This window comes from Chionomys nivalis, chromosome 2, assembly GCF_950005125.1.
Source record: "Chionomys nivalis chromosome 2, mChiNiv1.1, whole genome shotgun sequence".
Taxonomy (NCBI): Eukaryota; Metazoa; Chordata; class Mammalia; order Rodentia; family Cricetidae; genus Chionomys; species Chionomys nivalis.
Window position 1 is genome coordinate 6,996,968 of NC_080087.1, and position 15,756 is coordinate 7,012,723.

The following is a 15,756-nucleotide window of genomic DNA, read 5'->3' on the forward strand; positions in this document are numbered from 1 at the left end:
TAAGTCAGATGGAGAGCACAGGGAGGAGGAGGAAGAGAAAGAGGAGGGGGAGGAGGAAGGAGAGGAGGAGGAGGGAGAAGAGGAGGAGGGAATATTTCTAAATTCATTCCAAGGTGAAAATCCATAAACCAATTACAGGCAAAAGTTGTTTTTATTTTTCTCCAAATACTTGAAATTGTCCATGGAGCTGAAGAAAGTGGGTTCTGCAGACATGGGCAGGCAGTGTGTCTTTTGCACACACTAGTGTGAGAAGTGATCTGCCAGGTCTTGAGCCTGGTTCATGCTCGAAGAGGAGCGATAAAGCCGGGTCAATGAGCAAAGCAGGAAAACATCTGTTAGCAGATGTTGGACTCTAAACCGTTCTGTAGTGATGGAAGGAGCCACAGTCCGGGGCCACTCTGCACTGTTGTGATGCCAAACCTTGTCACACACTTGACTCCACACTGGATGCCCGCGAAGATGATTGTGTTTGATAATTAATTCAATTAAACTTGAGACATGCTTCCACTGAACACATAGGCTGGCCTCGAACTTGCACTCCTCCTGCACCAGCCTCCCTGGGCACACACTGCCACACCAAGCCAATTTGCTTTTTAACTCAGGCTCACTGAATTGCTCAGATACCATTCTTTTGAGCACACTAAGCCTTTATAGCCTTCGAATCCGCTAATGAACTGATAATGATTTAATAGTTCCATTTGCAGAGAGGCTCAGGAACAGATAAAGTGGGAAGTGAAGAATAAGTGAAAAATCCCACGACGCTCCTTCAATGATGAAGGTCAGCCAGGCGTGTTGGTGCACGCCATTAGTTTCAGCACCTGGGAGGCAGAGGCAGGTGGATCTCTGTGAGTTCAGGGCCAGCCTGGTCCGCAGAGTGAATTCCAGGACAACCTGGACTGTTATACAGAGAAATTCTGTCTTGGAAAAGAAAGGGGGCGTTTAAAAAGACCTGGAACATTCTTCATTTTTGGAGAAGCCTCATGTAGTACCGGAGCCCTTCCTCAGCCGTGGCCCACACACAGTGAGCACACACCGGCAGAGTGTTGAAATCTAGCTGTTTATTCTGCAAGCCACAGTGTGCCGTGGGACCGGACTTGGTACTGTAGTGGAAATGCTTTCAGGATACACTGTGACCAGGGATGGGCCAATGGGGACACTCATGCCTGTCTGAACTTGGGAGCTGGCACAGGGGCTGATTTTGACTCTGCTGTGCTCACACAGGGCTCAGTCAGTTTTCAGGGCACCTGCACTATACCTGCAGGCAGACTTAGACGGCTGAAGATGACGCAGGACCCAAAATGAAGATGCTTGAAACAGTGTCGCTTTTTTCAGAGAAAGGATAGACTAGTGAAGCGTCATTGCCTGCTGGGTCTGGAGAGGTGGTCAGAGCTTCAGCAGCTCACAAGCCACTCCAGACCCTGTGGCCCGGCTGCGGTGCTGGCGTGGCAGTGTCTTTCTGTTTCAGTGACCAGACCTTTGCATGCCTGCTGGGATCTCTCCTCGGAGCTCATGAACTAAGGGATCTGTGGTCCATTTCTGGGGCTTGCATCTTATGCCCCCTGCAGCTTCTTGGCCCATCAGCTTCTCTGTAGAGTTGACTGTGCCCGTGTGACCATGTTTCCATTTTAGAATCTTGAAACGTAACCTGCACCAACAGTTGTGGTGATATTTAATCTCCCTCAAATTCATCCTCCCGATTCGTTCTGTTCAACCTTTACAAGACTCTCAGACTTCCTACGAGGAAGCCATGCTGAAGCGTGTCAGGAGTGAACGCGTGTGCTGTGTCCCGGTGCACCTTCCGAATGCTAACTCTTTCTCTCCTTGCTTCTCCATCCCCAGATGAATCGGCTCCTAAGGAAGTCAGCAGGGTGAGTAACTGGATGCAGTTTCTACAACACTGCCCCAGGACTGCAAACATGAAGTCCCCTCCTCTCAATGCCTGTGTTCTCTTAGCATCGGGGTGAAAAGGGCAGAGCAGAAACTGTGCAGCTTTCTAGGGTGTCCCCAGGGCAGTCAGGGCAGAGAGAGGCTCCACACAGAAGCTCCGGGCTGAACTCCCAGGTAGGCACACATCTGGAGTTGTGCCAAGGCTGGGCCGTTAGAGCCCGAGAGCCTGCAGACAGAGGCCAGGTTTGCAGTCTCCAGAGTAACCAGTGAAGCCGCATTTGCCAAACATCCTCATGTGGAGAATAAGGATGTCACCTAAGCCCTGCCTGTGGAGGCCACCCTCAAGCCATCTCCTTTGCAGGACATCACAGGTATCTCCTCCTTGTACCTTACCTGTGAAGATCCCTGGACCTCAGCTCAGTCACCTTGCTTATGGTGGAACCAAGGCCATTGACTGTGGTGAAAAGTATTGCTCAGCACCCCAAGACATTCAGTGCTCTTGCCATCTAGAGTAAATGGTTAAGGGGTCCAGCCAACACAGTGAGCTGGGCAGGTGGGCTGGGATAGCTCAGACAGTGCAGCGCCTCTGTTGCAGGCCTGAGGACTTTGGTTTGGATCCCCAGCGACCATCTTAAGCCTAGTGGCAGGGCTGTTTGAGGGACCCAGGATTATCTATATACTTATGACCAGCCACTTCCCTGTCTTTTCTGTTGCATGATCAACACTTAGAAGTCCTGAGACAGGCAGTGGTGGTGCACGCCTTTACTCCCAGCATTCAGGAGTCTGTGAGTTCAAGGCCAGGTTGGTCTACAGAGTGAGTTCCAGGACAGCCAAGGCTACACAAAAGAAACCCTGTCTCGAAAAAACAGAAACAAAAAGAAAGAAGTTCTGACTAGAATAGGGAGAGACAGCATCAATATGAAAAGCGATCTCAGCCCTCAGTTTCTGGAATGTGCCACCCTGTGGGCATGTCTGAGGCTCCTGGGGACCAACTACTGCAGCTATGTTCCCTTGTGCTCTCAGAAGTGGGATTGTGACAGGAATGGAGTCCATTTTGAAGTTTTTCTTTTATAATACTCTTCCCCGCATAGCCCCCAAATATTTATAAAAGGCTGCTGCTTGCTCTTGGAATGCATGGTGTTCATTAGGGTCTTGGTATAAATGCTTTGGTTTTTACTGATCCAGCCTGGTGTGGGGAGCATCACGCTCAGTCTGATGTGGGGAGCATCACGCTCAGCCTGATGTGGGGAGCATCACGCTCAGCCTGATGTGGGGAGCGTCACGCTCAGCCTGGTGTGGGGAGCGTCACGCTCAGCCTGGTGTGGGGAGCGTCACGCTCAGCCTGATGTGGGGAGCGTCACGCTCAGCCTGATGTGGGGAGCGTCACGCTCAGCCTGGTGTGGGGAGCGTCACGCTCAGCCTGGTGTGGGGAGCGTAGCACTTAGTTGGAACCCCTCTTTTGGGGTGTTCTCCCTGGTGTTTCCTGGCACATCAGCCCCTCACATTTGTTGTCTCCTCTCTGTGACGATCTCCAGCACTCTGTAGACCCCTGGGCCGCTGTGTGCCCTGCTAACTGGGGTTCTCTAGCGGGATGCCCACGGTCCCGGTTCTGCTCCTACTTTGCTCACATCGGACCATCACAATTAAAATTGTGTCCGTGTTTTTGCCCGTGCGATTAGCCCATCGAGACTCATTCACTTTTGAGTTCTCCTGAGAAAACAAGACAGATACTTCCCTAACATCCACTTCCTGTAGGTCCTTCCTCAGGCCCAAGTTAGCCTTTGTGCCAGGTGTGCTGAGACGCCGTTCACACTGTGGTATGTGGACAGACCTTCACAAAACCTTTCAAATGTAGTTTGGATTTTGGCGGTCATGGGTTCGTTTGTTTTTTAACTGACGGTACTTGGGAATGCCTGTCTAGTGTCCCCACATCTCTGAGTTGTTCGTGTCTGTGTCTCACAGACTCTCCTGACAGATGAGAGGGTGAGTGACATCGCCTTCAAAGTTAAGTGGTGAGGGGCATTGAGGAGACAGGGCTGAGAATGGTCCCCTGTCAGTCGCACCGCCAGGTTTTTCCTGGGCGGGTGGGACAGACTGCTTTTCCAGAGTCCAGATCCCATCCTCTGACCTTCACCCAGCCTGGTGACGGCGGTGGCTCTGTTGCGTCCACTTAGCATCTTCATGTGCTGAGGGACCCGTAATGCTCGCTGTCAGCCCCAGTATGGGCCACACCAGGCTCTCTCCATGTTAAGTGGGAGCCCATGTCATCATTCTCAGGATATTGTTACTTACTTTATGAGCCATCCTTTTGGAAGAGGCATTTCAAGTAAGTCTTAAGTGGTGGTTTTTAGCTTAGCTGTGTTGGTCTTGAAACTTTGGCAGAGTTGCCTTTAGATTTACGGGTGCAGCAGCCAGAGTCACCCACACTCACCATGGCTGCAGCTTTCTCCTCGACTCGAGATTTGTGTGGTTTAGTTAAGAAAAGGAAGACCACGTGATGACAGCTTTAAACTAATTGCTTTTCATGGGTATCCAGCTTTCCTCCCCCCTCTCCTCTGTATAAATAAAATACCCACAACATCATCTGGGCTTTCTGAATGACCTGTCTCTGGTACCCATGATCACACAGTTGTCCTCAGGTCTGTTCTAGCAAGTGGTATGCTCTGCAGAGAGGGGAGAGGCTACAGCTAGTGCTGTTCTTCCCAGAGAGACTGGAACACAGCAGGTGTATCAATGGCGGGGAGTTCCCCTGCCCAGGAAGGGTTGGTAGCAGGGAGGGAAAACCCGGAAGATGACCAGTCCAGGTACAGCTAGTGTGCCCCGGTGACCTCTAATATGAGACAAAGGCTCCAACAGGCTGAAATTGGCAGTGTCAAGAATGGAATTAAGATTGGACTGTACAGAGACAAATTCTTGTGTTAAGTTTATAGTATTCAAATGCTTAGGTTGTGAGATGGAGACGCAGCCATGGGATTGGGACTGCCCTCAGCCTAACGGGCAGCTGAGCAGTGTTCCTGCCTTCACAGAGCTCTCCCTGCATCCCTGAACAGAAAGCAATGCTGCTGTGTTTTACACAGAAGCAAGCGTCCTATGGGGCTGAGCTTCTTTTCTGTGGGGAATGTAGACCTGAGGTGATGGGGTGGAAGGGCAGGAAGCATACCCTGCTTTTAGTGGAGGCTGCTCCTTTGAGTGCCTTGTCTCCCAGAACGCAAGACTGGCCTCTGTAGGAGCCCCCACTCCAGTGGTCACTTGCTGGGCTGCCCAAGGGAGTTTGCAGAAACCTTAGCACCTTCTGATACTCTAACTGGAGCCAGTATACAGCTGCGAGCCACTATGCGGGTGTAGGGAATTGAACCTGGGTCCTCTAGAAGAGCAGCAAGTGCTCTCTCCAGCCCCTTAGGAGAGGTGTTCTAACAGCTTGGCAGAAAACCTAGTTATAACTGAACGTAGAAAGCTGAGGAAGCAGGAAGGCAAAGATGTCAGGACTCAGAGCTTCTCTGTGAATGAGTAGAAGATGGGGTCTTGTGTCTAGGCAGTGCAAACTGAAGTGACTTCAGTTTACTTTCAGGGTAAACTTCTAAAAGGTCCAAATGTAAGTTAATGTGGTGGACTTTATAGCCGTGCTCACCAATTCCAAAGCGGAGCATTAAAGCTGGACTCAGGAGGCAAGGGGGAGGACCTGGAGTAACTATGTCTCCCTCCTCCAGCCATCAACCACAGCTGGCACGACATACCCAAGGGCAGAAGTGAGGATATGCATGCAGTTCCAGCACACGAGAGACAGGAGTAGGAGGCTCGGGAGTTCAGGGCCCGCCTCTGCCGCATAGTGAATCTGATGCCACATGGACTGCCTCGAAAGCTATCTCAAAGTAGCCAAAAAAGAACCCCCAAAACAAAAACAGACAAAACTCCCAAACAACAGAAAAGAACGAATTGAGGACATGCAGAGAATGAGAAAGCATATCCTTCGAAATCTAAGTAAAGAAGTAGCAATCACCTGTAAAACCTACAGCCTGAAGGGTGTGGTAGTATAAATACACATCAGGCATACTATGTGTGTGTATGCATGTGTTGTGTGCACCTGTGTGTACATGAGTGTGCTTATGTGAATGTATATGCATATTCATGGGTCTGTATCTGCATTTTCCGATGTGTAGTTTGCCTGTGAGCCTGTGTGTGTGTGTGTGTGTGTGTCTGTGTGTGTGTGTTTGTTGGTGGGGGGGGGCATTAGCTGTGAAGTAGCTTCACATGATTTGAGACAATATTTATGGGCAAGTGTGTAGAAAGCCAGCAGAGACCCTGTCACTTTGATAATAAACAGATCCATCAAACTTGGAAAGTGTATCAGTAACCCCCTCCCCCGTTGCATGACAAGATACCTGGGATAGAAGTCTCCATGAAGGAAAGGCCTGATTTGGCTCACAGCGTGGGGGATGGTGGCAGTCCCTCCTGTTGGGAGAGCCATGGTAGCAGCATGGAGCAGGTGTCCCGTTACAGTTGAGATCAGGGAGCAGAGAAAAGAAGGTGGATGCTCTGGAGGCCAGGACCCTGATGGAGGAAGGTCATTGGTTAATTAATAAAGAAACTGCCTAGGCCCATTTGATAGGCCAACCCTTAGGTGGGTGGAGTAAACAGAACAGAATGCTGGGAGAAAGAAGCCGAGTCGAGGAGTCGCCATGATTCTCCCACTCCAGACAGACGCAGGTTAAGATCTTTCCTGGTAAGCCAGCTCGTGGTACTACATAGAATATTAAAAATGGGTTAGATCAATATGTAAGAGCTAGCCAATAAGAGGCTGGAACTAATGGGCCAGGCAGTGTTCAAAAGAATACAGTTTCCGTGTAATTATTTCGGGTAAAGCTAGCCGGGTGGCGGGACACAGCCCTGCCGCTCTTATTACTACAGGACCCCACCCCATAAGGTGTTTCTGTCTCCATGCAAGGTAGGCTGTAGTTGGTTGGTTCTGTTTTACTTTTGACTCTTTGGGGACCAGCCACCCAGCTCTTAAATAAATACACAGAGGCTTCTTCTTACTTATGAATGCCTGGCCTTAGCTTGGCTTGTTTCTAGGCAGAGTTTCTAACTTAAATTAGCCCATCTACCTGTTGCCTCTGTTTTTTTTTTTGCCATTTTCTATTTCTGTATAGTTTTCTTCTTGTACCATGCCTGGCTCGGTGACTGTGTGGCTGGGTGACTGGGTGACTGTGTGGCTGTGTGGCTCGGTGGCTGTGTGGCTCGGTGGCTGTGTGGCTGTGTGGCTGGGTGGCTGGCCCCTCTCCTACTCCTTTCGCTCCTTGATCTTCTTCCCAGATTTCTCCTCCTGTTATTCTCTCTGCCTGCCAGCCCCGCCTATCCTTTCTCCAGCCTTGCTATTGGCTGTTCAGCTCTTAATTAGACCAATCGTGTGTTTTAAACAGGCAAAGTAACACAGTTTCACAGAGTTAAACAAATGCAGCATAAAAGAATGTAACACATCTTTACATCATTAAACAAGTAAGCATTTCACAGCATAACTGAATGTAACACATCTTAAATCAATATTCCATAACAGTAGGTTGTTCCACCTCAACCAACCCAACCTAGAAGCTCCCTCTAAGGCGTGACATCTGGAAGCTTGTATCCTAAGTGCTTTCTGGATCCCACCGAGTCGGTAGCATCAGCCAGCACAGCATCCAAGGACATTTAAGAAGTGTTGTGCCCCAGACAGGTAAAGGGAAATAAGAACACTCTTAATTCTGGAAGTCAAACAGCCCAACTAGTGTCTCTAACCTAGACAGTCATTACACCCTAGGGAGGATGAGCCCTTGGGATGCCTGCAGAGAAGCTCTGCCCCCTTCCCCATGATCAGACACATCACGTGCCGCAGCTTTAGGCACTTGAACTGAGCACTTGTGAAAGAACAGTTCTCCTCCCAGGCAGTGGGTTGTCTGTCTCAGCCTTTGCTGCTGGTTCTCACAGGATCTGTGAGAGCCCCCAGGGAGCTCGGCCCTGAGTGCAGCAGTGTCCGAGTGGACGTGATGGCAGCCATTTCCCAGGACAGCTCAGTCTGTCCTACCTAGGTGCACTCTCGCTGTTTATTATTGAATCTGCTTGTTCTCACTTTGGGCAAATCCCACAGTATCAGCAGTAGACTGAACACACAGACCGTTTGTCTATAAAGAGTCCTTTCTGATTGTGTGATGAAAGTGTTATACAAAAGGCACATATGTTCTGTGGTGGTCAGCAGGGGCCACTTAGTCTGAAGCTCAGAACTAAACCATGCTCTAACAACTAAACATGGGAACTGAACACTATTCCTGTTTCACAAGACTTCAAACTGTGACCTGTTTTACCCTTTCCGTCTCAGCAGCCTTAAACCCACACTGGGGTATATGTATTTAAAGATATTACAACAGAATTATGTGCAGCTGGTCCTGGTCCCCTGAACCCCAGGTGTTGTGCGCATTGTGGATCAGCACTCATCTGTATTGTGAAGAAAGGAACAGAGAAAGGATCTGGAAATGGCAAACCTCAATGGATCAGCTGCTCTCCCCTTGCAAAGTCTCATTAAGGTGTTTGCTTTCTTTTTGTCAAAGAGATGGGCTATTTGCTCATGTTTTCTTATTTATTCCCGCCCCCCACAACAACAGCTCAGACTCCTCGAGAACCAGAGCTTTGGCTGCTGTGCACTTGCACACTGCTGAGAACCTTTAATTACCAGGGACCCACACCCAGAAGCCATTCTGCTGGGCCCGGCACTTCCGCTCCATCTCCTGTGTGTTCTCATGACTCCCTTTCCACGGCGATTTCCTAGCAGCCACTTAAGCATCAGCATCCTTTGCTGTTGTGGTCAGTGGTTCTCGACTCTGCATCTCTCTTCTTTCTCTAAATTATGATTCGAACAGCCCTTCTCACCCCTTTATCTCTTTGCCCCACATTCAATTAGTTCATTTCATTTAACAAACCCTTGAATTCAATATTGTTCATTAGTGTATTTTTTTATTATTTCCATTTCTTTGCATTGAGTTGATGGTATGTTTTCAGAAGCCAAGCCTGCTTGTCTGTAGAATCCTGCCTGATTCCATGGCTCCCCGTGAATCCCTTGGGTGATGCCCAGTGTTGTACAAGACGCCATGCTCACTCTGGAGCTGGTGTCCTGTGTGCTGTTCCTCTGCTCCTCCTTGTGTCTTCTCTGGCTTTCTTCAGACCCCAGACTGTGCTTGCCTCCTCCACAGAGGACGTAGCATTCTTGAGAGTGGCTTTCCAGGACTGGTAGGGCAGCTGCCTGCCCCCTCCCCATAACTCTAAGATAAACCCTCCTGTGACTCTTGTCAATTGCTTGCTGCTCTTACTCATTTTTCAGAGGTGTCGAAAGTGGGTCCCTGGGTCTTGCAGCTGTCAGGCAAGTTCTTACCACTGAACTGTTACCTTTTCCAGTATACTCCTGAGTTGAAGATAGATGGCTGCTGGAAGCTAGCCCCTCACTCCAGGCCGCCAGCGTGCCTCTGCCTCCGCCTCTGAGGCTCCTGGACTCCGTTGATTGTTCACTGCCAATGCCCAGTCGTAGAGTTGTTAGGATTCTCCAGTTTATGGTGTCTGTGTGACCAAAAAAAAAGTCTTTATTTATAGCTTTGCTTACTTAAAAATGCCTCAGCTGAGCCGGAGACATACTTGGCTCGCGAAGTGCTTACTATGCAGGCTGAGGATGTGCGTTCAGTGTTCAGGATCCACACCAGACAAGTGCCAGATGCCCCGAGATACCACAGCGAGCTCTTAGTGACAGTTGAGGACACAGTGAGATTTTGTAGGAGATATTGTGACATCAGTCAGGCAGGACTTGGCATACTTTGGTTTTTGTTCTTTGGCGTTGTTCTCGTTGTGAAGCACTGTGTTTAGTGGTTACACTGATAAAGATAAGATCCACGCGAGATCAGTGTGGATGGAAACCGCAGGCGAGGGTGTCCACTCTCATCCCAAGGTGTGGGTAACTGCGCAGCACCTGACTTCCTGTCTCTGGATCACAAACTCTCTTAAAGGACAGCTGGCACTTGACACTCACTATGAACTTTACAAAGTGTTGAAAGTCTTGAAGATGGCTATAGTACATCCCCTGTCATGCAGACAGGAAACCTGGAGTCCAGAGATGACATTCCACAATAAATACTCGAACCCCTTCCCAGTATTTTTTTGGGGGTGTGTATGTATGTGTGTGTTTGCACATGTGTGTGCATGTGTATGCATGTATGTGTGCATGTATGGTTTGTGACAACTGACTGTTGTCCAGAGGTGATGGGCAGCTTCTGGCACAACCCTCAGTGGGGCAAAGACTGTTATCAAAGGGCATGGCCGGGCCTTGAGGAAGGACTTGCTGGGAAGTCATTTGTACCAGGGCTCAGCTACTCATTTGTCCGTGTGCCAAATCTTCCCCTACCCTCAAGGAACATAGAAGTGTGTGTGTTCATGGAAGAGAAACATCCAAAGGCCAGGGATTTAGTTCAGGTTAGCTCTGGCAAACATGAGTCTCAGAGCTCAGTTCCCAGAATTCATAAACATACGCACTAATAAAAACCCCACAAAATAAATAAATCCCAGATGGCTAATGGCACATTTGTGACACTAGAATATTCTATGGGGTTCTTCAGAATAGTTTCTAGAGGCTCCCTCACAGGCTGTGACCTGCTCAGTACTGTTCTGGAGTCATCGAGATTTGAACTGCTTATAACGCCTGTGTGGGTTCTCTCATCACACTGGTGACTGTGTGAAGGGGGGACCTGTAAGAGTCTCATGCTAGAAGATAGCAGGGGAATAATAGCAATCTGGCCCTGAGGCAGATCACCTCAGCTCACCACAGATACGGGCTGGTCAGGGCAAAGGTGATGTCCAGTGGTCCTCCAGTTTGGGCAATTTTTTTCATGCACTGATATCGAGGTAGGAAGCTGCAGGCTTGTGGGGAAGGCCTGCTTTATGTATGGTTAGTTGTATACCAATGTTCTTTTTCTGCTGAGCCTGGCCTCCCATTCTTGACTTAGAAGGTTTAAGCCTGTGGACTGGCTCCCCCGAGGATTCATTGACTAATCTTCTGTAGTGGTCAGGTCGTATTTCTGCTCATTCTCTCACTCAGAACGTTATGGTTAGAGACATGAGAGCATGGTAGAGGGCTGCCCTGTTGATCGGCGGGACACCCGATCGTTGGCCAGGACTTCAGTTCTCTGCAGATGGGACCATTCCAGCTGCTGCTTTGATTTTGTCCACCAATACCACTCTCTTCATCAACAGACACTGAACGCAGCCATGTGGCCTCCTGCCACCTCGAGGATTAAGTTGTGTGTGACTTGAGGGGACATAGTCAGATGAGCAGTCTTCATGCTTGGTTCCAGCTCACTCCTCACATAGCTTAGGCTCCTCACATAGCCATGTCCTTAGTGACAGCCATCAGCCGTGACTTGGGTGGCAGCCAGGCCTCTGTAGTCACTCACCGTGGCTCACCCACCTTGCCGTCTCTGAAGGGAATCAGGGGAGTGCTGGGGTTCACTAAGTGCTGGGGTTCACTAAGCACCCGTGGCCCAAGTGGTCCAGCTGGAGGCTCACTGGATCCTCTTTGCTCTGCACTTGGAGCAGATGGGGCTGAACTCCTTGCCGGCCCTCTTCCATTGGAGTGTGAACAGCAGAGGCTCCGTTCCGTAGGCGTCCAAGGTGGTGTGGAAGGACCCATTGAAGGAGTCCCTGGTTCACTCCACAGACAGGTTTTACACATGACACTTGTGTCACAAGTAGCAGATCTTGGGAATGAAAGATGTCTGAGTGGCCCAGAAACAGAAAGGTGTCAAAGTTGAGACCTGAGTGCGCAGGGCTGGGGACAAGAGAGAGAGAGAGAACGTCCCTGGTGGACAGTAGCGGTGTTTCTTGGAGGTGCTGACCTATTTCCCCAGTTCAGTGGGAAATCTGGGAGGGTTTTCAGCTGAGGAGTAAACAGATTTGTCTTACTTTTAGTTTGCAATGCTTGCTATTTGGAAAATAGGGCAAGCATGGGGCAGGGAGAGCAGGGAGGGGCTTCGGCTTCTATTCCGTTGAGAGAGGCAGTGTGGTCTGTCTGGGGCAGGATCAGATAGGCCCCTTGTTCACCCTTCTTGCTGGTATGACAACATGTCCTAGCAGTGACCACAGCTTCAGGTCACACTCACCCCTGCTCTGCAGGAAGCCTGAGCTCATGGAGTTGTATTTCACCTAGCACAGTCCCGAGGATTTCCCTAGCAAGCTCTCACATTTTCCTCAGGCGACCTTTGAACTCTTTGACAGGTGGGGCTGTCATTGTGTGTAAAAGTTGTAATGTATAACATTTGGCGTTCTTTATATGAATAAGCGGGCACAGATACAGTTGAGAGATACGTTTCAGCGAGCAGTCAGAGCAGGCTTAGTTTGCAGTCTCCCTGTTTTACTGCTGGACCCTAACGTCTGGCTGCGCTCTGTAAGTGATCCACGGCCAGAACCTGAAGCCACTGAAGCAGTACGTTCCCGACGCCAGGGGGTTCACTGCGCTTTAACCATGCCTCACCTCTGTTCTCTTTGTGTTCAAGTACCAGGACACGAACATGCAGGGAGTGGTGTACGAGCTGAACAGCTACATTGAGCAGCGCCTGGACACAGGCGGGGACAACCAGCTGCTCCTGTATGAGCTGAGCAGCATCATCAGGATAGGTAAGTCACGCTGTGCTTGCTCTAGGCTGGGTTACTTGGCAGAGAGTGACACGAAGCCCCTGTCACTGCTCTCGGTGCTTGGCTCAGTTTGTAGCGGAAGAACATGAATGTGAAGCTGCCAGGATGAATGAACCCGCAAATCCCTGAATTACTTGAGGGCTCCCACCTGGGGCCAGCACCTGCTTTCCTTTGTATCGGATTAAATTGCATCTTTAGAAAGGAAGATGCCAGGTTTTTAACATAATGTTTTAATTTATTCTTTGATAATTTCATACAGTGTATTTTGAGCATATTTATTCCCCTCTTCCAAGTCCTCCCAGATCCTCCCAACACTACCCACCCAGCTTAGCGTTCTGTCTCCTAAAACAAGCTGTTCATTTTGAAGGGAAGCAAACAAGTTTGGAACTCAACTCCGATAACCAGAGATGGCTTGTCCTGTAGACAGGATGCTGCAGCCAGAGATGTCTTGTCCAGTAGACAGGATGCTGCAGCCAGAGATGTCTTGTCCAGTAGACAGGATGCTGAAGCCAGAGTTGTCTTGTCCTATAGACAGGATGCTGCAGCCAGAGACGGCTTGTCCTGTAGACAGGATGCTGCAGCCAGAGACGGCTTGTCCTGTAGACAGGATGCTGCAGCCAGAGATGGCTTGTCCTGTAGACAGGATGCTGCAGCCAGAGATGTCTTGTCCAGTAGACAGGATGCTGCAGCCAGAGATGTCTTGTCCAGTAGACAGGATGCTGAATCCTTCAGGACATGGTATTTTCACTTGTCCACTATGACACTGAGTTTTTCAAGTTTTTCATCTGAGAATAAAAATGCCCTGGACATGTGGACACCAGTGTCTGTTATGACTTCACTTCATGCAAGCACTCTGTGGGCTCCCACACATGCTATCTGGCTCACTGTCATCGTCACCTCTGTGACCCCACTGTTCTGTTGATCAGGAGGCTTCGGATGCACCAGACTAGATACCCACCCAAACATGCACAGACCCAAGTGAGTTATAGGGAGTTTAAATTTGGGTGATACCCCACCTGCCAGGACTTAGTGTGTTTGTTATGATAATGGCCTTCAGATAATAAGAAGAATGTAAGTTAAAATCTGCTCACTTCAGTGCTATGTGTATATTTGCCTAATGGTTTTGGTGAGCACTTAATTATTTGGTATTCTTGTGGGTGTTTTTAACTTAAAAATGAAATACAATGCCCATCTGTCTTTGTGAAGATTGAAGGCCCGACAGATGTTTTTACAGGGGTACAGCCATGAACCTATTTGCAGCCAGTGGCGAAAACCGGGAACCTCCTGATTATGCTGTGGGTCAAAGCCACACGTTACGCTGTTGTGTTTATGGGCATCGGTCGCGTTAACCAATCCACGCAAAGGCTGGTACCCGAGTCTCACTGTAGAATCCATGATGTCATATTCTCCCATTGAGACTGGTTTCTCCCTTCTTTTTATTGCTTTGGCAGCCACAAAAGCCGACGGATTTGCACTGTACTTCCTTGGAGAGTGCAATAATGTAAGTATCTATATTTAGATTTTGGTGCTCTAGATAAGAAATCCTCACGAGTGCTCTAAGAATCTGCTGTCCTGCAAACAGCGGGCATGTCGTCATGACCCCTTCCAGGCTCGTTTGTGCTTGGCTTGCACGTACAGCTACCGCCTGTCCAGAACAGCCCAGCAGCAGACAGGCCTAACATGCAATTGATTTGTATATTCTTGCTTTGGTTTATAGTATCCTGTACCATGTGTGATATTTCTAGAATGCGTGTTTCCTATGAAAGTTACTTCAGTCCTGTGGGCAGCAATGCCACAGAGGAGGGGCTGTGTCCCTTCTGCCCTTCCTCTACCTCAGAGTAAATAAGAAAAAACGGTTCACGTCAGTGTGAGTTTTCTAAGGGTTTGAAAGGTGAGTCTGTTCAAAGTACTGAGGTGGGGCAGCCAAGCCTGGGTCTGAGCCTCTCTGACTCCATGGCTGTTCCTGGATTTCTGTTGGAGTACATGTGACAACACGTGGTCACGTGCAGCACACATGCATGCAGATGCATTTTGCCAACCTCAGTATTGGGGCCTCGTTTGTTATGTCATCACAACAGTCTTAATGCTTTTATTATAGCAGTTCATTCAGAAGCTCATGAGGTAAATGTACGGCTTTTATGAGTTAGGCCGCATCCGTGGACTTATGGTGGGGGGTTGTAGTCTGATTCCCGTGTTCTTGAGTAACTAACTATGTAATGTTGATGTTATAGAGCATGTTAGCAGGAAGGGATCTGTGATGTATCAGGTACCATTCCTGTCCAGTGTAGCAATGCAGTGAGAGCCGTTGCATGCAGCCTTGATTGGTTCCCCTCATAACCAGTCCTCTCTCTGTCTGTAGCCCTTGCTGGCCGTGTGATATCAGAGTTCACTAATACTTTACTCATGTCTCTCTCCCTGACATCAAAGTTCCTGTGGGCTGAGGACCTTTGTGAGCCGTAGGCCCTCCCCTGTGTCTGTCAAAGGAACAGTCAGACAAGAGTGTTCAGGAAAGTGTTCATGCAGACTTTAATCAACTTTGAACGCTTGAAACTGTACTGCAGACTGTAGTGTTTACGATGACTAAGCCATGAAAATAAACAGCTATGTTTTCCCTGCTAATTTAAAATTGTTTTTAAAAATTGTGGAGATGGTCTTTTAATTTAAGACTAAAATCTTATTTTAACCTGCATGTAAACATTTAGAAGGATCATGTCAGCGAGGTGTGCCATGTGAACCCTAGCTGGCTAGCTGTGTCCAGCCGCCAAAGCCACACATAGAACTTCACACTCACAAGTGACCAAATTGGGACTCAGTGGGTCTTCTCTGTGCTAAAACTCGGATCCTGAATATGACGCCAGCTGTTCACCTGAACAAATGGGACAGGCATTGATCCGAGCTGCCGCTGATGCAGAGAGGACAGGAGAGCTACGTGTAAGTTCCCCTGAGGCTCCATGTGGCTGACATGTGGCAGGTCACAGGGGGTGCCGACTTAACTGGAGTTAGATTCTCAAGCTCCCATGGTCAGTCACGTGGCTGTTGTTGACTTTTATGATAGCCTTCTCAGAGGCGACTTGGAAAAGATGTCTAGTGTGCAGCCCTCTCCGTGTTACTCTGAATGCTTTCACCCTCAGTCTCTCCCACCTTGCTGAGTGCTGGTCTCGGACCCTCTCAGCCTCT

At 49.1% G+C, this 15,756-nt stretch overlaps 1 protein-coding gene across 10 annotated transcripts in view; it reads left to right on the forward strand.

Annotated features, from left to right (window-relative positions):
• Positions 1 to 15,756, forward strand: part of Pde10a (phosphodiesterase 10A) — a 437,195-nt gene that overhangs the window by 358,395 nt on the left and 63,044 nt on the right. For all 10 annotated transcript variants that reach the window (XR_009055987.1, XM_057754784.1, XM_057754804.1 and 7 more), the window contains 3 exons: positions 1,840 to 1,868; positions 12,441 to 12,561; positions 14,031 to 14,080. Coding sequence is in view for 9 of the 10 variants with exons in the window: in XM_057754784.1 (XP_057610767.1) it covers positions 1,840 to 1,868; positions 12,441 to 12,561; positions 14,031 to 14,080 (200 nt within the window). In the remaining variant the exon portion in view is untranslated. The remainder of the gene's footprint in view (positions 1 to 1,839; positions 1,869 to 12,440; positions 12,562 to 14,030; positions 14,081 to 15,756) is intronic.